This window comes from Triticum urartu, chromosome 3A, assembly GCF_056163025.1.
Source record: "Triticum urartu cultivar PI428250 chromosome 3A, HENAU_Tu73, whole genome shotgun sequence".
In the NCBI taxonomy this organism is placed as follows: Eukaryota; Viridiplantae; Streptophyta; class Magnoliopsida; order Poales; family Poaceae; genus Triticum; species Triticum urartu.
The window spans coordinates 93,179,468-93,200,782 of NC_141875.1; the positions used below are offsets into that span (position 1 = coordinate 93,179,468).

The 21,315-nt window shown below is 48.4% G+C and overlaps 1 protein-coding gene and 1 pseudogene across 1 annotated transcript; both read right to left on the bottom strand.

The window, feature by feature from the left end:
* Positions 1–12,586: 12,586 nt before the first annotated feature.
* Positions 12,587–14,226, bottom strand: LOC125548041 (aspartic proteinase CDR1-like). The gene has a single exon (XM_048711740.2). It carries the CDS (start codon positions 14,151–14,153, stop codon positions 12,738–12,740), a length of 1,416 nt encoding a protein of 471 aa, XP_048567697.1. The 5' UTR covers positions 14,154–14,226; the 3' UTR covers positions 12,587–12,737.
* Positions 14,227–18,219: 3,993 nt separating this feature from the next.
* LOC125548042 (aspartic proteinase CDR1-like) lies at positions 18,220–19,793 on the bottom strand (annotated as a pseudogene).
* Between the last annotated feature and the right edge of the window lie 1,522 nt (positions 19,794–21,315).

The following is a 21,315-nucleotide window of genomic DNA, read 5'->3' on the forward strand; positions in this document are numbered from 1 at the left end:
CGCCAAGTTCACGAGACAAGAAGAAGAACTACTCGAAGTCCCCAGGCTTCGAAAGACCGACGAACCCCGCACGTCCGATGACCTCCAGGCTCTGGACATCCGGCCCTCTCCAGACGACCGACACTTCCATACCCGAGCCAAAACTACGGACTTCCGAAGCGCTACGAATGACCGACGACCTCCATGCTCTGGACGTCCAACCCCGATCGGACGTCCGACCGAAGTCCACCCGAGCCGAATCTACGGACGTCCAACAGGCACCGGACGTCCGGACCCTCGCAAGCCTCTGGAAGACCGGTGACTCCCGGACGTCCGGCGCCTGTGTGCTGCCATGAGTTTGGCCGTAGCCCATGTATCCCCCCACTTCGCCCCCTTTTGCACTAAGACTATATATAGACCTCCTATTCCTCCTAGCTAGGGTTAGCATTGGTTTAGCTCATATTTAGAGATAGAGCATTGCTCATCCACATCGGATCTACTCCACGAGAGAGACCGCGGCCACTCTTCGGAGAAGATCCCTTTGGATTCAAGACCTCCTTGCGGAGAAGATCCCCTTGTGGATTCAAGACCTCCTCACGGAGAAGACCGGCTACCTTTGTATCGTCCCTAGTTGATCGTGTACCGTGTGATCTCTTATGTACTCAAGGATCTAGCACATGTGTGACTATTTCTTGTTGGTTTAGTGTTTCTCTTGTGTTTCCCCCATGTTTTCCCTCGTTTCCCTCCTCGTGTTCTTCGTGTTCATCGCGGGATCCTCTCCTTTCGTGAAAGATCGTCCGATTAGGGTTCCACCCTACATCATATCTACTATATGCTTCATGCTCGACCTTTCGGTCTCAGTGTTCCGAGGTCATATCTGCATATGCTTGTCTCGTCAAGTTTAACCCGAGTATTCCGCATGTGCAAAACTGGCTTGCACCCGTTGTATGTGAACGTAGAGCTTATCACACCCAATCATCACGTGGTGTCTCGGCACGATGAACTGTAGCAACGGTGCATACTTAGGGAGAACACTTATACCTTGAAATTTAGTGAGAGATCATCTTATAATGCTACCGCCGAACTAAGCAAAATAAGATGCATAAAGGATAAACATCACATGTAATCAATATAAGTGATATGATATGGCCATCATCATCTTGCGCCTTTGATCTCCATCTCCAAAGCGCCGTCATGATCACCATCGTCACCGGCTTGACACCTTGATCTCCATCGAAGCATCGTTGTCGTCTCGCCAGCTATTGCTTCTACGACTATCGCTACCGCTTAGTGATAAAGTAAAGCAATTACATGGCGATTGCATTTCATACAATAAAGCGACAACCATATGGCTCCTGCCAGTTGCCGATAACTGTGTTACAAAACATGATCATCTCATACAATAAAATTTAGCATCATGTTCATATCACATCACAACATGCCCTGCAAAAACAAGTTAGACGTCCTCTACTTTGTTGTTGCAAGTTTTACGTGGCTGCTACAGGCTGAGCAAGAACCGTTCTTACCTACGCATAAAAAACCACAACACGGTATAGTGATTGCTTTTTGATCTTCAGAAAGAACCCTGTTCATTGAATCCGATTCAACTAAACCCTTCCAAGTAGGAGTAGGAGAGGAAGGAAGGATGAGAGAGGGAGGAAGGAAAGGGGGCCCGGCCCCCCTCCCAATTTGGATTGGGCTTGGGGGCGCGCCTCCCTCCTTTCCTTTCCCTCTCCTCTATTCCACTAAGGCCCAATAAGGCCCATATACTCCTCGGGGGGTTCCGCTAACCTCCCGGTACTCCGGAAAAATGCCCGAACCACTCGGAACCATTCCGATGTCCAAACATAGGCTTACAATATATCGATCTTTACGTCTCAACCATTCCGAGACTCCTCGTCATGTCCGTGATGAAATCCGGGACTTCGAACTACCTTTGGTACATCAAAACACAAAAACTCATCATACCGATCGTCACCGAACGTTAAGCGTGCGGACCCTACGGGTTCGAGAACTATGTAGACATGACCGAGACATGTCTCCAGTCAATAACCAATAGCGGAACCTGGATGCTCATATTGGCTCCTACATATTCTACGAAGATCTTTACCGGTCAAACCGCATAACGGTATACGTTGTTCCCTTTGTCATCGGTATGTTACTTGCCCGAGATGCGATCGTCCATATCTCAATACCTAGTTCAATCTCGTTACCGTCAAGTCTCTTTACTCGTTCCGTAATGCTACATCCCATAACTAACCCATTAGCTACATTGCTTGCAAGGCTTATAGTGATGTATATTATCGAGAGGGCCCAGAGATACCTCTACGACAATCGGAGTGACAAATCCTTATCTTGATCCATGCCAACTCAACAAACACCATCGGAGACACCTGTAGAGCACCGTTATAATCACCCAGTAACGTTGTGACGTTTGGTAGCACACAAAGTGTCCCTCCGGTATTTGGGAGTTGCATGATCTCATAGTCATAGGAACATGTATAGTTGTGGAGAAAGCAATAGCAACAAACTAAACGATCATCGTGCTAAGCTAATGGATGGGTCAAGTCAATCACATCATTCTCTAGTGATGTGATCCCGTTAATAAAATGACAACTCATGTCCATGGTTAGAAAACTTAACCATCATTGATTCAACGAGCTAGTTAAGTAGAGGCAAACTAGTGACACTCTGCTTGTTTATGTATTCACACATGTACTAAGTTTTCAGTTAATACAATTCTAGCATGAATAATAAACATTTATCATGATATAAGGAAATATAAATAACAACTTTATTATTGCCTCTAGGGTATATTTCCTTCACCTCGCCCCCCACCTCACCACCACCTCCTCCAGCACCATGCGCTCGCCGCCAGGCATCCCACGAGGTCAAACAGGTGCGAGGAGTCGCCGGAGGGGGCTCGTCGTCGTCCGCGACCGCCACCAGCGCCATGTGCCGCCGCCCCTGCGACTTCGCCAAGATTCATCAAGGAGGAGACCCCTAGCCGAGCACGGAATCTAGCAGGGTCCGGCAACGCAGGCGCCGGCACGGTCCCTAACGCGGTCGCTGTCGCAAGGTCGGCAAAACACACACTCTCTCTCTCTCTCTCTCTCTCTCTCTCTCTCTCTCTTTCCCTCTCCCACTCACACACACACACTCACTTTCCGTTGTTGCCCAAGAAATGGATAACGAGTGAGGACATCGATGAGGAAAGGGAGTAGACGCAGAGGCGTTCGCAACCGACACATTCCCAGCGGGCGAGTTGAACTGCCTGACATAGCAACCTAGAGAGCTTCAAGATTCCTGTTTTTGATCCAACGATTGTTGGGTAGTTCGTTGGGAAACCTTAAAAATCTGATGTTCCACAGATAACATTTTCTTTTTATTATTTGGTTTCACAATGTTGACACATGCGATGGCAAGCAAATAAATACCCTTTTGACTTTTTTTGTTTTGCATGTTAGATTTGTCTGATGTCAAACTTTGTAAACATATTGACATGTACAATACCATTAGATTTACCATTGAATAGAATTTTCATATTGTTTATAAACTTGATCAAACTTTGACTCGGCATAAAAACAGAGGTACTACCAACTAGTAATGGTGATAAGATATATAGCTACCGCAAAGTCATTTTGCGCGGTACCATTACATGCGATACATCTGAGAGCACTCACTTTTTTCTATGATTCGTGTGAAGCTATGGCCCACTTAAATGTCTAGTACTAGTATATTACCTGTATCTTTCTTTTTAGTCATATAACTACCGCGAAGTCATTTTGCGCGTTACCATTACATGTCGGTGTATTTGAGACCACTCACATTTTCTGAGATTTGTGTGAAGTTATGGCTCACCTGAATGTATAGTACATTAGTACTTGTATATTTCTTGTATTTTTTAGACAAATTAGTGTCAGCTTAATGGGCCCAAAATACACCTTTTGTTAGGGAAGATACACATGCAACTCTCTCTCTCTCTCTCCAAAATGGATCCATAGACTTAGGGCCTGTTCTGATCTCCTCCAGCTTCTAACTTCATCAACTTCTCAAATAATTTTGTCCCAAACGTTTGGGCTCCAAGAAGCTAACTTCTCGAAGCCGATCCAAATCGCAGTGTAAAAATATGAAGCTCGAGCGGCCCAGCTCCACCGATCGAAGAATCAGAAGTTCGCCCAATTTACAGGAAGCTGCCACCGCCAAAGAAAACGGTTCGCTGCCCCCCGCTCGATAAAAAGAAACCATCGATCCCCAACCAATCGATTCCCCTCTCCCTCCCTCATATCGTTGCACCGGGCCGAACAAGGCTGCCCCCAGCCGGCCCAATCAGCGCCAAACGGGCCAAAGCCCTCCAAGTTGGGCTGCAGCTCTATGAGAAGCTGCCCAATGCAGCCGAACGGTCCTACTATCGCTACGTGAAGTTAGAAGCGAGGAGAAGAAGCTGGATATGTGAAGTTCTGAGAAGGCAGAGGAGATCCTAACAGGCCCTTACTTCATTTTCTCAAAAAATAGACTTTATTTCATCTTAGACAATTTAATAAACCATATCTTTTAAACTATATACTCTTTTTGGGAACTTTTTTATACATTTGGACTCTCCGGGTCAAGACAACTAGACCAAATTTGGATGCATTTCAAACATATTTAATTTTTTACATTTCACATTCCATATGTGAAAAAACCTATTTCAGTAGAAAAATGGGAAACAAACCAGTGAAAATGAAATGTAGGTTATGAAAGTGAAAAACAATATGAAACTAAAATGTCAACTTGTGAAACTGATTATTTTAAAATGTGTAACAGTTTGTTTGTAAAAGAGTGAAATATGTTCTTTCAAGAATACATGTGACTTTTCTGAAACAAGCCAATGAAAAGTGAAATGTAAGTTCTAAAAGTGAATACAATATGAAAATGAAATATCAACTTGTGAAGCTGATTGAAATCATTCTATTCAAAAGATTTTAAGTGGGTGAAATATGTGAAATATGTTTAATGAACTTTAAACTCATTTGAAATGTATATAAAATCGGCCTTTTTAAAAGGTCTTTGCGACATGAGTTCAAATAACAAAAAGTTTAAAAATCAAAATATTGGTTTGAAAGATGTGAATGATTTAAGTTAGTAAAAGTAAAATAAATGAGTGCATTTGTTTGGGACAGAGAAGGGCAGCGCATGCATGCAACCGTACTATACCATATTTGCTGTATCCGTCAGGGGGGGGGGGGGGAGTCATCAGGGCCGTTAGTGATATTGGAGGAGTCGATCTAGCCGACCATCCTTCGAACGACGTGGTTCTATCTCACGAGCTTCACCGCTTTCGCATCTGCCGCCGCCTCGTGCACCGACTACTCAAGGCCAAGGCGGAGTGCACGTCTTCCGACGGAGTCGGCGAGCGTCCGTCTCTACCATTGTCAGTGAGCGGCGGTAAACATCTGCGACGAGTTGCTCCTCATCGGGCACCCCCGACAATTCACGATGACGGTGGGAGGACTGTGTGTCTGCCTCCTACGTCGCCGCCCTCTCCCTTTCCCAACACCTCTCGAGGCAGGTAGCGCACGCCTTCTATTTGGACGTTTGCGTGCATTGTACCAACGGGGCGGGAACGCGCACCCATTGGTAACCTTTAGGAGTTGTGTAGAGGAGGGTTAGGAGGGTGGCAGACCAGCCCCGCGAAGCGGGCCAAGGGCGTGGAGCTCTGCGCGGTACGGGACGGGCCGGCGCCGGCATCCACGTTGTGGTGGCGGGCTACAGGGGACGGAGCTAAGCCGGAGTTGCTACTAGTGTTGACCCGTGACCGTTATAGCGTGATGCAGAGAGCCAGCTCCTCCTCGTCACCCTCTGCCTCATGGACGAAGGTGTCCCAGTCATCCTCTTTGTCGGATATGTCACCTCCGACCCTGCCAGTGCTCGACATTGGGATGAAAAGGGGGAAGTGAATGGATGTGGAGTGGAGGGGAATCGATGGAGTGCGGATCGAAAGTGAAGTGGAGCAAGGGTTTGCTCTGGGTGGGAATTTTAGTGGGGATGGGGTGGGGCCGATGCGCGCCAGCGTGGGCCTGGCTGATGTGGCGGACGCGTCCGGGCACTCCCGGGCCTCCCCATATCCACCCCAGATATGGGTTATATATGATAGGTGCGGGACAGACTAGGCATATAGGGCTGTTATGAGGCATTGGTCGGTGTAATTGTTTTTTGACCGTTTAGTAACCGGGTCGTCCGACCGGGCATATATGGGCGGTTGGAGTTGGTTGGATCGACGGGTGAAGAAAGAAGACAAACATTTGGAGGAAGACCAACCACAAGCGAGTTTGACTATAACACAAATTTCTTTTTAGTTAATCGCAAAGGCACTCCCTTCGAATTTCCATGCAATGTGACCATACTAATACATTTTATTTGTAGTATCACTATATTCAAGATAACATTAATTTAGGAAATTGCAGATTTGTTAGGCTATTTTTTTTCTTTATGCTCTGGTGGAACAGTAAAGAATTGGTTTGGTTGCATGATGAGTATTCTCCATTACACATTTTAAGACCTTCGACGTGAAGCATTTGTGCTAACTGCATATATTGCTTGTGCAGAATGGATAAGAATTGAGGAAGACGTTCTTATTATACTTGCTCAAATATCACGCGGATGAAGCTAAAGACAACATTACTCATATTGGACGAGAATTTCTTAAGCGCATCAAATATATCTTAATTTGTAGCCGATTTTTAGTTGGAAACCGTTCTATATACATGCATCATCAAATTGTATTTTTTTAACAGTTTACATTACAAATGAAGTGCACTTTAATTATTATGCAATTGTGTCCGTGTTTTTAACATGTGTTATCTTTATATAACTTCAGCAAAATATTTCAGAAACCCGTGGCAACGCACGAACATTCTACTGGTGATTGGTAATAGATGGATGAAGGAGCTCACCCCAATTGAATTCAGAAGGAGAAGGCTAGATTGGAAATTTAATATATATATATATATATATATATATATATATATATATATGAGAACTGAAAACTTAAGTAAAATGTTTGTAGATTTTTGTAGGGCTATCATTATATTGTGTTAGCACCCCTGACAGCACCAGCCCATCAGCCCAACCAACTACCAAGCCCGGCGAGGAGACGGCCCAAGGCCCAGCCAAGAGGATCAAGAAACCCAACCCAAGAGTGAGTGGCAGCCAGTGGGTGAACGCAACACAGGAGGGATAAAGGGAGAAGCTGGCAACCCTGAGGGGATCGAAGATCGATCAAGGCACGGCACGGCACGGTGGCGGCTACCTACTACCTTAGAACCCTAGTTCCTTTTCCACTCATCTCCAATTTGGCACCTTGGTGCTTGTAATCTTCAGATCTTGTGAACCACCACCATATTCTGAGAGTAATACTAGTGCCGTGCTAACACTTGGTACTCAGAGCCCAGCGCCCAATTTTGCTTCCGCCCTGGCGGCGTCCATCATCAAAACACGACAGCAGCGAGCGAAAAGGATGCAGAAGGACCAGGAGCCCGTCACCAAGGGCGACCTCAAGGAGTTCTTCAAGGAGCTGCGGGCGGAGTGGAAGGAGGACATCAAGTCTTCCGTCGCCGCCGAGTTCGCGTCATGGAGACCTGGGATTGACTCGCAGATCGCCGATCTGCAGGAGGAAGTCGACTTACTCAAGAAGCAGCGCGGGGCGACAAGGGAAACGACGCAGAGGAGGCGTCGGCAACAGATCACACCTATCTGTTGGCGCGGAAGAACAATTCGTCTTCGGACGGATCTCCGGCGCGTCTTCCTCCTCGGGCCGATGGCCTCGGCGCTGCATCACCTCCACGGACGGCGGTCGACGCGGTGCTCGTCAGCCGCCGGCCCCTCCGACCAACGGTACGGTCAATTCCCGGCTTCAGTTACCTGCTGTCACCAACACTCTGTCACCGGCTGGGGGTTCGGGGAATTTAGCACCATTTTTTGCCTCAAATGCTCCCAGTCCACCTTCCATGCCTTTTTCTGTGTTCGATGGAGAGAACCCACTGTTGTGGAAAGATCTCTGTGAACAATACTTCGCCATCTATGGGATCCCAGAGTCAGTTTGGGTGCAAATGGCTACACTGAATTTTTCTCCTACGACAGCAGTCTGGTTGCAATCAGTTCGTAAGAAAGTGTTATGCTTGGATTGGGAGGGGCTATGCAATGTTTTATCAACCCGCTTTGGGCGTGATCGCCATCAGCTCCTTATTAGACAATTTTTTGCCATTAAACAGTATAGTTCAGTACAGGATTACATTGATCGCTTTGAACATTTGATGAACCAGTTATTATCTTATTCTGACGAGGTTCATCCTTTCTACTTTTTGACACGGTTCATCGGCGGCCTGAGGGCGGACTTGCGCGCTGCGATCATGGTGCAGCAGCCTCCAGACTTGGACACAGCCTGCGCCCTTGCATTGGTCCAGGAGGAAGCGCATGACGGGGGAAGGCCGGAGCAGTTTCGTCCCCCTGAACAAGTTTTTCGGCCATCGCCTCGCCTACCTCCTCAGGCAGTGCCCCTCCACCAACCTCGTCCTCCTACAACACCAGTCACAGCGGATCGCCGCGGCCTCGAAGCGGCCCGTGCAGCACCGGTTGAACAACCAAGGCAAGCACCACAAGAAACAAACCCGCTGAACACTCTTCGTGCATACAGAAGAGCCAGGGGATTATGCTTCAAGTGTGGCGAGCGTTGGGGGCATGACCACACTTGTCCAACCACAATCCAGATGCATGTGTTGGAGGAATTAATGGATTTCATGGGGATTGAACAAAACACAGACGGAGAGACGAGTGTTAGTCCAGATTCCACTCAAGAAACAGTTTATGCAGTATCTTTGCAAGCATTCAACGGGAATGACTCTTCCAAACTACTGCAGTTCAGCGCATTGATCCAGGATCAAGCTATGGAAGTGTTGATTGACTCGGGCAGCTCAGCGTCCTTCATCAACTCACGTTGTGCCGAGGGCTTGCTGGGATTACAACAATTACCCAAAGCAGCTCGTGTGAAGGTTGCAAACGGAGCAGAGCTGCGGTGTGAGCAAGAATTAACTGAATGTCACTGGACAGTACAAGGGCATCAGTTTGCCACCTCTTTTAAAGTGTTGCCTTTGGGAGGTTTTGATGTGATTGTGGGAATGGACTGGCTGGAAGCTTTGAATCCACACATTGATTGGATCAACAAAACGGTGACAATTCCCTCGGCGTCTACCCCGATTCAGTTACAAGGGCACAAATTCTCTGAAAACAAATGCCCTCAAATATCTGCCGAAGAACTGCAGCACATGTGTGTCCAGGGCGAAGTGGATCATCTTGTGTACCTCTGTGCTACTCCTGATCAGCACAAACAAGCACAACATCTTGCTGATACATCATCAGTGCCAGTTGAAATTCAGCACATTTTAGAAGAGTTTTCTGATGTGTTTGCCACCCCCCGGGGCCTTCCACCTCGCAGAGCTTGCGACCACCAGATCCCACTCCTTCCAGGGGCTCAACCAATCAATATCCATCCGTATCGGCACTCACCAGATACCAAAAATGAAATTGAGCGTCAAGTCGAAGAGTTGCTAGCTTCGGGCATCATCCAACACTCCAATAGTCCCTTTGCTTCTCCGGCAATTCTGGTGCGCAAGAAAGACGGCCAATGGCATTTGTGCATTGACTATCGCAAGTTAAATGCGCTGACCGTCACTCCAAAATTCCCTATTCCAGTCATTGATGAATTACTCGATGAACTATCAGGAGCTAGCTGGTTTTCGAAGTTAGATCTCTGTTCTGGTTACCATCAAATCAGATTGGCAGAAGGAGAAGAATTCAAGACTGCTTTTCAAACTCACTCTGGTCACTACGAGTTCAAGGTCTTGCCATTTGGAGTGGCAGGGGGCCCAGCAACCTTTCAAGGAGCTATGAATCACACACTAAAACCGGTATCGCGTATCTGCGTTCTGGTGTTTTTCGACGACATTCTTGTCTTCTTCAAGACCTTTACTGACCATGTCAAGCATCTTCGAGAAGTCTTACAACTCTTGCGCAATGACCAATGGCAGATCAAAGCTTCCAAATGCTTTTTCGCTCAATGAGAACTCTCCTATCTGGGATTTGTCATCAGTGAACAAGGGGTTTCCACAGAACCTGATAAAATCAAGCAAGTGCAACAGTGGCCTCTTCCCATCAATGTCAAACAGCTAAGGCAATTCTTGGGCCTTTCCGGTTACTACCGCAAATTTGTTCGCCATTATGGTATTATAGCAAAGCCGTTGACACATCTTTTGAAGAAAAACATCCCTTTTGTGTGGACGAGTGAGTGCACAACATCGTTTGAGACCTTGAAAACTGCATTGGTGAAAGCTCCTGTCCTTGCCCTGCCAGACTTCTCGAAGCAGTTTGTCCTTGAGACCGATGCTAGTGATCTTGGCGTTGGAGCTGTTTTGCAACAAGACGGTCATCCCTTGGCATTTCTGAGTAAGCCTCTCGGTCCTCGCAATAAGGGGCTTTCTACATATGAGAAAGAATTGTTGGCTATTTTATTAGCAGTTGAACATTGTCGGTAGTACCTCCAGACAGCAGAGTTCATCATCAAAACTGACCAACGCAGCTTAGTTCATTTGGAAGATCAACGCTTGCACACCCCTTGGCAGCAGAAAGCTTTCACCAAGCTATTGGGTCTTCGCTACAGATTGTGCTACCGGAAAGGAGTCGACAATGGGGCTGCTGATGCTCTTTCTCGTCGGCCAATCTCAGAAACTGATGAGCTTTATGCTATCTCCCTCTGCCAACCCGAGTGGCTCGAGGAGGTGAAAGCTGGATATGCCCAGGATGCACCTACCCTCAAAATCATTAAGGAGATACAGGCTAACCCCCAATCACACCAGCAATTTTCTTTGGAAGATGGCCTCTTGCGTTACCAAGGGCGAATTTGGATTGAGCGCAATAGCCAAATGCAACAGCGCATGATGATCGCGGGGCATCGGTCGGCTATTGGTGGCCACTCCGGGGCCCCTGCAACATATCAGCGCTTGAAAACAGTTTGTGCATGGCCACGTATGAAGCGGCTTGTCACTGAATTTGTACAGGCCTGTGAGGTATGCCAACAAGCCAAGCCAGAGCGTTGCAAGTACCCCGGACTGTTGGAACCCTTGCCAGTCCCTGCACGTGCCTGGCAAATGGTGTCCATGGACTTCATCGAGGGATTGCCTCAATCTAGGCGAGCCAATTGTATTTTGGTGGTCGTCGACAAATTCTCCAAGTACAGTCATTTTCTGGCCTTGACACACCCATTCTCTGCATCTCAAGTGGCTACTGCTTATGTTGATCAAGTTTACAGATTGCACGGCTTGCCTGACTCAATTTTGTCGGACCGTGACCCCATCTTCACTAGCAGATTTTGGAAGGAGCTCTTTCGTCTGACCAACACAACACTGAGAATGAGTACTCCTTACCATCCTGCAACTGATGGGCAAACCGAGCGTACCAATCAGTGCCTGGAGACTTTCCTCCGGTGTTTTGTCCATGCCTGCCCAAAGAAATGGAGTTCTTGGCTGCCCCTCGCTGAATATTGGTTTAACACGAGTTACCACATCGCTCATGGAAAAACCCCCTTCTTTGTTCTCTATGGTCACGAACCACGACACTAGGGGATTGAGGCAGCTTCGGCTACTCCTGTCACCGATCTGGATGCCTGGCTCTCCGAGAGGGTGGAAATGCAAGCTTTAATCCGTCAACACTTACTGCGGGCTCAAACAAGAATGAAACATCAAGCTGATAAGAACCGATCTGAACGCAGCTTTGACATTGGTGACTCGGTTTATATCAAGCTTCAGCCGTATGTTCAGAGTCCAGTAGCTCGTCGCGCCTGTCACAAACTGTCTTTCCGCTACTTCGGGCCCTTCTTGGTGCAAGACCAGATTGGGCAGGTAGCATACAGAGTGGGATTGCCTGAACATTCAAAGATCCACCCCGTGTTCCATGTTTCGCAACTTCGCAAAGCCATCAAGCCAGGTGTGTCCGTTTCCTCTGTTTTGCCTGCTGATACTAACCAGTTTGCGATTCCCGTGAAAGTGCTTCACAGTCGCATGAAGACTAAAGCGAACAGAGTGGTGGCTCAAGTGTTGGTGCGCTGGTCCGGCGATTCCATCGAGCCAACTTGGGAAGACAGAGACGAGCTTCATTCGCGTTTCCCGTGCGCAGCGGTTTGGGGACAAGCCGCAACTCAAGCAGGGGAGGGTGTTAGCACCCCTGACAGCACCAGCCCATCAGCCCAACCAACTACCAAGCCCGACGAGGAGACGGCCCAAGGCCCAGCCAAGAGGATCAAGAAACCCAACCCAAGAGTGAGTGGCAGCCAGTGGGTGAACGCAACACAGGAGGGATAAAAGGAGAAGCTGGCAACCCTGAGGGGATCGAAGATCGATCAAGGCATGGCACGGCACGGCGGCGGCTACCTACTACCTTAGAACCCTAGTTCCTTTTCCATTCATCTCCAATTTGGCACCTTGGTGCTTGTAATCTTCAGATCTTGTGAACCACCACCATATTCTGAGAGTAATACTAGTGCCGTGCTAACATATTGGACATAAAAATATGAGACCTATTGTACCACGTGAAGAATATATTGCAGTGTATTTCATTTGGGTTACAGTTCACGAGTTATACATTATTCTGCCCACGAATCTTTGAGTACTCGATTAAGGGTCCGGGATCTGCCGGCACCTAGCGGAACCTCAGTTTTCCGCTTTCATAAGCTACACAGAGCCGGAGGGTGAGGGTGCGGGGTAGGAACTCGCGCAGTCTGCTGGAGCGAAGGTCAGGGTGCCCTTGTCGAGATCGTACCCAACGTGCATGTTCTGCTGCGCGATGTTCCCGATGATGGACACAGCAGAAAACTGGCCAGACACCGCCAAGCATAAAGTCCCCTCCTGCACCTCCAAGAACGTGTTCTCCGCCTTCAGCGTGACCGCAGCGCCGCCGCCCAGCCCCAGCGTCACGTCAGGGATCATGGCCGCAACCTGCCCCTCCCGCACCCCGCTTACGTCGAAGCACAGCAGCAGGGACGACTCCTCTGGCGGCTGCACCGGAGGGAGCTTGATCCGCCGGCTCAGCTCCTTCACCAGTGGGTCTACAAGCGCCGTCGGGAGGAATGTGAGCGTCGTGCCGGAGTCGACGAGGACGGGGGACCGGTCCGGCGCCGCGAAGGTCGCGTTCCCGACCTTGAGGGACTGGAGCTCGACGATGTAGTATGCCTTCACTTTGGATGGGATCAGCGGCGTCGTCACCGCTCCCGGATCCGTGACGGCGGCCCGGGGGCCGAAGTTGAGAGCGGAGGAGGCCTTGACGGAGTAGGGCACGAGGCAGTAGGAGAACCTCCGGCCCAGCGAGGTGTCTGCGCCGAGTTGGCTGACGAGGGAGAGGTCGCCGCCGCCGAGGCCGACGATGCCGTCCCCGACGAACGAGCCGACGAAGGTCGTGGAGCAGCCGAAGTTGACTTTGGCCACGCGCGTCGTCCCATCGCCGCGGGCGCCCGGGGCGTCGGCGAAGGTGAAGGTCTCTGTGGAGAGGAGGCCGCTCGTGTGGGAGCCGTCGCCGTAGGAGTAGATGTACGTGCACTTGGAGTTGGCGTCGCAGGAATGGGATGCCTCGGGGAGCTCGCTGCACGCGCCGGAGTTACAGTCCAAGAGGCCGAACGTCGTCGATTTGGAGGGGTCGAACTGGACGCCCGGCGGCTGCGCGTCCGCGTCACGGGCAGCCGCCAGACCACGACCGTCGCCTCCGTAGCTGCAATTGAACCAGGTGAGGTCGCTGCCGGTGTCGGCGATGGCGACCATACGAGTGGGCGGCGTGCCTATGTTCACGGCCATCAGGTACTCGCTCGTCCTGGGCGTGACCTCGGACACGACGCCGTCAGCTGAGGGCGCGTCGGCGCGGACGTAGGGACGCGAGAGCGCCGCGGCGCGGGCTGCGGACCGCCGCGCGGCCTCCAGCACGCGGGCGGGCGCGGTGAGCGTCGGGTCGTGGAACGGCGACCTGACCGAGTCACGGTGGATGAACTCCACGCTAAACCCATCGCCGCCGCTGCCGGCGTACGCCGTGCACGCGCACAGCTGCGCCGTCAGGACGACGGCGACTAGCAGGAGAGCGCGGGATCCCATCGTCCCATGCATCGTGTCCCAGCTTAACTCCCAAGGATTAGCTCTACTGGGGTTGCTTTGCTGCTGCTGCCGCCATGCAGAGGGCGGTATTTATAGGCTAATTTGCGTAAGATTATAATGGTGCGCAGATGGTTAATGGGGGCTGGGGAGACGAATGTGGTAAGTCGGGATATGATATGAAGTAGTCATGTACTGTTTTTTTTCCCGATGGAAGTAGTCATGTACCGTTGAGTGCCATTTAGCAACTAGCTAGTACATTATCGTAATCAGTTTTACTAAAGCACATGTAGATGTGCCATAAGTATTGCACATATAAGAGTCTCATGTCATGAATTTTACGCGGAGATTTATCTGAGTATTTTCTTTTTTATTTATCTTTATCTTTTTATGCTTCATTAAGTCACTAAGATGTGGAATAACTAATGGTAATTATTGTGTCAATAGTAATCACTTTTATGCTTCATTAAGTCATCTGAGTAATTAAGTCACCTAGACAGACCCGATGGTAATTACGTGTTGCGCACTACACATGGAATTAAGGGTTGATAGTGCTGTTTGCGCTGCTCTTTTTGCGTATGAAATTGAAGACTTTTGCAGGTAGCCATTAATTCGTGCCAAAAGAGGACGATGAGTAGAGTAGCAATTTCTAATCTTGTAGCTAATTTGTAGAAGGAGGACTGTCTCCGGAAGATGGGCCACTCAAGTGGCAAGAAGAGGCAGTGTTTGATTGCTTGGTGCCACCGGCCACCTGGAAAATTTGTAGCAATCGTTCTCCCGTTTAAGCTTCCTTTTATTCTATTCCACATCTCGCTCTTGATGTCGGGTTCATTCAGTGTTTCCATTCCGGACTTTTCTCCGGCAAATATGTAATCCGTTACATTTTCACTTTAGCTACGTGTTAGTCAGCAGAATTTCAAATTTGGGCCAGTCGCTTTTCAATGAAGGAAGGAGAAGGAAGGGCCTTGCCGGAGAGAAGGAGGGGGCTCGCCGTCATCTGGGGTGTATCTGATGCATCGGGACAATTGGTGCTACCGGTGCACCGGTCTAACGTCGCACATTAAAAATTTTCTAAAAAATCCGAAAAGATTCAATGCATTAACACAACATCAATGTATATTGTGACAGAAATTCAAATCAAAATTCGAAACATTGCTCGAGATACAAAAATGATAAATTTGACACTTAATAGTAAATAACACAAGTTGGCTTCAATCTTGGCCTATTAGCACATTGATGTCGAAATTGTTATTTTTGTATTTTCGGCAATGTTTCAAATTTTGATTTGAATTTTTTTGACAATATACATTGATGTTGTGTCAATGCACTATTTTTCTATGTATTTTTTTGAACATTTTGGAATGTGCAACAGGGCACGGTGCACCAGATAAGTTCCCCTCACTGTCATCACTCCATTATCTATCTTAGGGTTTTGGGCGTTGGTGGGGCGACGAGGCTGGCGCAGGAGCGTCGCCGGCTGTGGGCGGTGGTGGCTGGCGGTCCAGCCAGTGGTCCGTGGCGGCAGGAAGAAGAAATCGTCGGGAGGAAGAAGATGCACTGTGATATGTTTTCAGAAAACTGTTGTAGGTGGAAGATGACTACTGACATATATCAAGGGCAGAGAACCATCGACTGACCCAAATTGGGATTTCAGTCGACTAGCATTTAGCCCGTCACTTACACTTTTTTTAGCTGTAAGAGTGGTCATTCTTGATTAATTTTTAGAGTTACAATTGATACACCCCAAGGCTCGCTGAGCCAAATAAGATTACCACTATCGAGTGATAAAATGCTCCGAACTAAATTATGGGCTTCTGCATTTGAAGCTCAGTTTTCATGGACGTAGATCACCTCCTAGAATCCATTCTTCCTTTCTTGAATCTCCCTGATCATCGAGCTATAATGGCCAAGGTCGCCTTTGTTGAGAGCATCACAACCGAGCTAGAGATTACTATTCCAATGCATGGTGTGAGGTCTTCACCAGTGAGAGTAGTCCCGTGCCGGATCCTGCCTCCTGCTGGTTACATAAAATTCATTGTGGACGGCGGAACAAGGTTGTCCAAACCTTCTAGATGGTCTTGTTCATGGTAGTCAACGTGGACCCCAAGAATTCGATCCTATAAGTAGGGGCCGCCGAATACTTTTCATTTGCCTCAAATTTCCAAAAGATGACATCATCAACATCCAATTGAAGTTGAAACTGCTCCAGACGAACCCAAGGATCATTCCACGCAACCCAAGGCCATATTAGTGTGAGAGCTCTCGCAAATTTTCCTAAGTGGAGGATCCCAAGCCCACCGATGTGGGTGTGGCGGCAGACAGACTCCCAGTTGACCTTGCATTTTGTGCCTGAGGTTTTATCTTTTTTCTGGAAAGAGGGGAACACCCTCAGCTCTGCATTAAGTCATGCACACATCCATTTATTAAAAATACAAGGTTCAACATCCGAGTTCAACAAATAAATGCCACAAATGGCCGCCCCAAGGGCAATAAAAAGACATAGGAAAATTAGACTCATACTTGAAGTTTATCCTTAGTTGACCAAAGGAAAGCACGCTCAATCTTGTTGTTGTTGTGTAACACACCAGGGGGAGGTGAGGGGGGTGATGTGGTATAAACCACTTGTGAAGTAAGGACCAATTTAACCAAAGTCGGCCGACTGACCGTGGTGATTTTCTCCCTTGCCAGGGAGGAAGCTTCCTAGAATTCTAGAGTCTTCACGAAGAAATCAACGCTGCCCTACGACATTCTCGAGCTTATCCAAGACGCGGTCAAACTTTGGATCACCGCAGCGGCTAGGCACCTGAGTATCATCATGCCACGAGAGTAGTAGTTGTTATTGTTTTCTTTTCAAACGGGCTATGTCGTGGACCTGATATGTTGCACTCTAAAACTCTTCTCCTTAATTAATGAATGAGGCAAGCCTTTTGCCTTTGTTTTAAAAAAAGTGAATGACGGTGTGACGAAGGTGCAAACGGAGAGAGTGTCAGTGGTTGTTTGCAGAAATGTTGAAGGGGCGTTTCAGGACCCATCAACTTGTGTGTTTGATAAACTGACTCGTCCGGCAACGTTATAGGCATAGTCGTGTTGTGAAGCTTTGGCACTTGCAAATGATCTTTAGCCACAGAAAAATTGCTACCATTACATAGATGATGGATCATGAACATCATGTGTAACTAGGCAATACTTAGGTGATGGTTTTTTATAGCTAGTAGTTTACATAATGGGCTGGCCCATGTAGGGATGCGATATTGAACTCCCTTTTAGCCGGTTTTGTAAACATTTTAGAATGTTCTGCGCGAGGTTTGTTCCTTTTCTTTTAGTTCTTATTTTGATTCTGATTTCGATTTTTTTTCTTTGCTTTCTTTTTCCATTCATGAATATCTATAAATTTTTGCTCTCTTTAAAAAAAATCAATTTTTTCTAATTTATGAATATTTTTAAATTCATGTTTTTTCAAATTCATGGACTTTGTAAAATTCACAAATTTCTTTCAAAACCAATGTATTTTTTTATTATGCCATTTTATGAATTAGCAGAAAGAGGCGGGTGTTTTTCCTAAGCTAGTTTTTAGGCAATTTTCCTAAGGTAGTTGACTAGCCATAGACTAGCAAAAAAAATCAACGAACATGCGGAGCCCAAATCTGTCGCATTTTGCGTTGTTTAATTCGATTCCTGTAGACGACACACACAGTGTGTGTGTGTGTGTGTGTTTGGGGGGGGGGGGGGGGGGATTCTTAAACAGGCTGGCCCATAGAGCTGGGGTCTTTTCGGTTTTGGGGAGCATTCTTTTGGGTGTTTTTTTCTGTATTTTTAATAAATTATTAGTAAAGGTAAAAAAATGAGTGTATTTGTTTGGGAGAGAGAAGGGCAACGCATGCATGTAACCGTATTGTACCATGATTGAAAAGAATAATGCTATCGACAAAGGTATGATTGGTAATAGATGGATGAAGGGGCTCACCACAATTGAATTCAGGGAGAGGGAGATGATTAGTTTGGAAAGTTAGTAAAATGTTTGTAGATTTTTGTAGGTCTAGCATTATATTGGACTGAAAAACATGTGACCTATTGTATCATCTATCACGTTAAGAGTGCGTCGCAGTGTATTTCATTTGAGTAACAGTTCGCGAGTTACATTATTCTGGGCACCAATCTTGAGCACTCGATTAAGGGTCCGGGATCTGCCGGCACCCAGCGGAACCATAATTTTCCGCTTTCATAAGCTACAGAGAGCCGGAGGGTGAGGGTGCGGGGTAGGAACTCGCGCAGTCTGCTGGAGCGAAGGTCACGGTGCCCTTGTCGAGGTCGTACCCAACGTGCATGTTCTGCTGGGCGATGTTCCCAATGATCGACGCCGGAAGCTGCTCCGACTTCGCCGCCACCGCCAAGCACAGGGTCCCCTCCTGCACCTCCACGAACGTGTTGTCCGCCTTCAGCGTGACCGCGGCGCCGCCGCCCAGCCCCAGCGTCACCTCAGGGATCATGGCCGCAACCTGCCCATCCGGCACCCCGCTTACGTCGAAGCACAGCAGCAGGGACGACTCCTCTGGCGGCTGCACCGGAGGGAGCTTGATCCGCCGGCTCAGCTCCTTCACCAGTGGGTCTACAAGCGCCGTCGGGAGGAATGTGAGCGTCGCGCCGGAGTCGACGAGGACGGGGGACCGGTCCGGCGCCGCGAAGGTCGCGTTCCCGACCTTGAGGGACTGGAGCTCGACGATGTAGTATGCCTTCACTTTGGATGGGATCAGCGGCGTCGTCACCGCTCCCGGATCCGTGACGGCGGCCCGGGGGCCGAAGTTGAGCGCGGAGGAGGCATTGACGGAGTAGGGCACGAGGCAGTAGGAGAACCTTCGGCCCAGCGAGGTGTCTGTGCCGAGCTGACTGACGAGGGAGAGGTCGCCGCCGCCGAGGCCGACGATGCCGTCCCCGATGTACGTGCCGACGAAGGTCGTGGAGCAGCCGAAGTTGACGTTGGCCACGCGCGTCGTCCCATCGCCGCGGGCGCCCGGGGCGCGTCGGCGAAGGTGAAGGTCTCTGTGGAGAGGAGGCCGCTCGTGCGGGAGTCGTCGGCGTAGGAGTAGATGTACGTGCACTTGGAGTTGGCGTCGCATTCCCCGTGGAGCGCGCGGCACGTGCCGGAGTTACAGTCCACGACGCCGAACGTCGTCGATTTGTAGGGGTCGAACTGGACGCCCGGCGGCTGCGCGTCCGCGTCACGGGCGGCCGCCAGACCAGAACCGTCGCCTCCGTAGCTGCAATTGAGCCAGATGAGGTCGCTGCCGGTGTCGGCGATGGCGACCATACGAGTGGGCGGCGTGCCTATGTTCACGGCCATCAAGTACTCGGACGACCTAGACGTGACCGGGGACACGACGCCGTCAGCTGAGGGCGCGTCGGCGCGGACGTAGGAGCGCGAGAGCGCCGCGGCGTGGGCCGCGGACCGCCGCACGGCCTCGAGGACGCGGGCGGGCGCGGTGAGCGTCGCGTCATGGAACGGCGACCTGACCGAGTCACGGTGGATGAACTCCACGCTAAACCCATCGCCGCCGCTGCCGGCGTACGCCGTGCACGCGCACAGCTGCGCCGTCAGGACGACGGCGACGAGCAGGAGAGCGCGGGATACCATCGTCCGAGGCATTCCGTGCTAGCTTAACTCCCACGGATTAGCTCTACTGGGGCTGCTTTGCTGCTGCTGCTGCTATGCAGAGGGCAGTATTTATAGGCGAATTTGCGTAAGATTAAAATGGTTAATGGGGAGTCGAAGGGATCGTACAAGGTCGGCAGTAGCCCCTGTGAATACTCCGCCAGTATGAAAAGTTCTTAATGTCGGGATATGATATGAAGTCATGAGTGCCATTTGGAAGCTTGCTGCGTTAGGCTGGTTGTAATGGGGAATATCATATACTAGTATCATGCATATGATATTATTGTATGATACTACCTTTCTAATGTATAGTATCATATATTAGTATCATGTACTACTCTATTTATTGTTATGCATAACACAAAGTAGCATAGCATTTATTATGATACGGTATCATGATATGATATTACACCCTCTCTTTCTTCATTTAATGCTATGACACCTCATCAAAATTGACTAGTTGGCATGCATTATACTAGCTATAATACCACCATTACAACCAGCCTTATCATAATAAGTTTTGCTGAAGCACATTTGGATATGCCATAAATATTGCACATCTAAATTTTATGTCATTATTCATACGCGAAGATTCATCTTAGTATTTTCTCTTCATTTTGTATTTCTTATGCATTGAGTCAATTAGATGTGCAGTAACTAAGGCATATCTAAATATGTTCTAGACAGACTCGATGGTAATTATGTATTGCGCACTACACATGGAATCAAGGGTTGATAGTGCGGTTTGCACTGCTCTTTTTGCGTATGAAAAGGTAGCCATTAATTCATGCAAAGAAAAGGACGATGAGTAATTAGTAATTTCTAATCTTGTGGCTAATTTGTAGAAGGAGGATTGTCTCCAGAAGATCGGCCACTCGAGTGGTAAGAAGAGGGAGTGTTTGATTGCTTGGTGCCACAGGCCACTTGGAAAATTTGTAGTAATTGTTCTTTTGTTCTATGTCTCGCTCTTCGTGTTGGACTCACTAAGCAATTCCATTCCGCACTTTTCTGCAGCAAATATGCAATCAGTTACACTTTCACTTTAGCTATAAGCCAGTCAGCTGAATTTCAAATTCGGGTCAGTCGATTTTGAATGAAGGAAGGAGAAGGAAGTGCCTCGCCGGAGAGGAGGGGGCTCGCCATCATCGGGATGTATCTGGTGCACCGGGGCAATTGGTGTTATCGGTGCACCGGTTTTCAATCGCACACACAAAAATGTTCTAAAAAATTGAAAACAAATATGTGCATTGACACAACATCAATGTATGTTGCGATAAAGATTCAAATCAAAATTCAAAACATTGCCGGAGATACAAAAATGAGAAATTTGACACTGAGTAGTACATAACACAAGTTGGGCTTCAATTTTGGCCAATTAGCATATTGATGTCAAATTTGTTATTTTGTATCCCAAGGAATGTTTCGAATTTTGATTTCAATTTTGTTGTTAAAACATACATTGATGTTGTGTCAATGCACTATCATTTTTACGGATTTTTTGAACATTTCTGAATGTGCAACGGGGCTCAG

Coding starts and splice junctions, on each gene's coding strand:
- LOC125548041 (XM_048711740.2), bottom strand. CDS start 14,153: ATGCATGGGACGATGGGATCCCGCGCTCTCCTGCTAGTCGCCGTCGTC.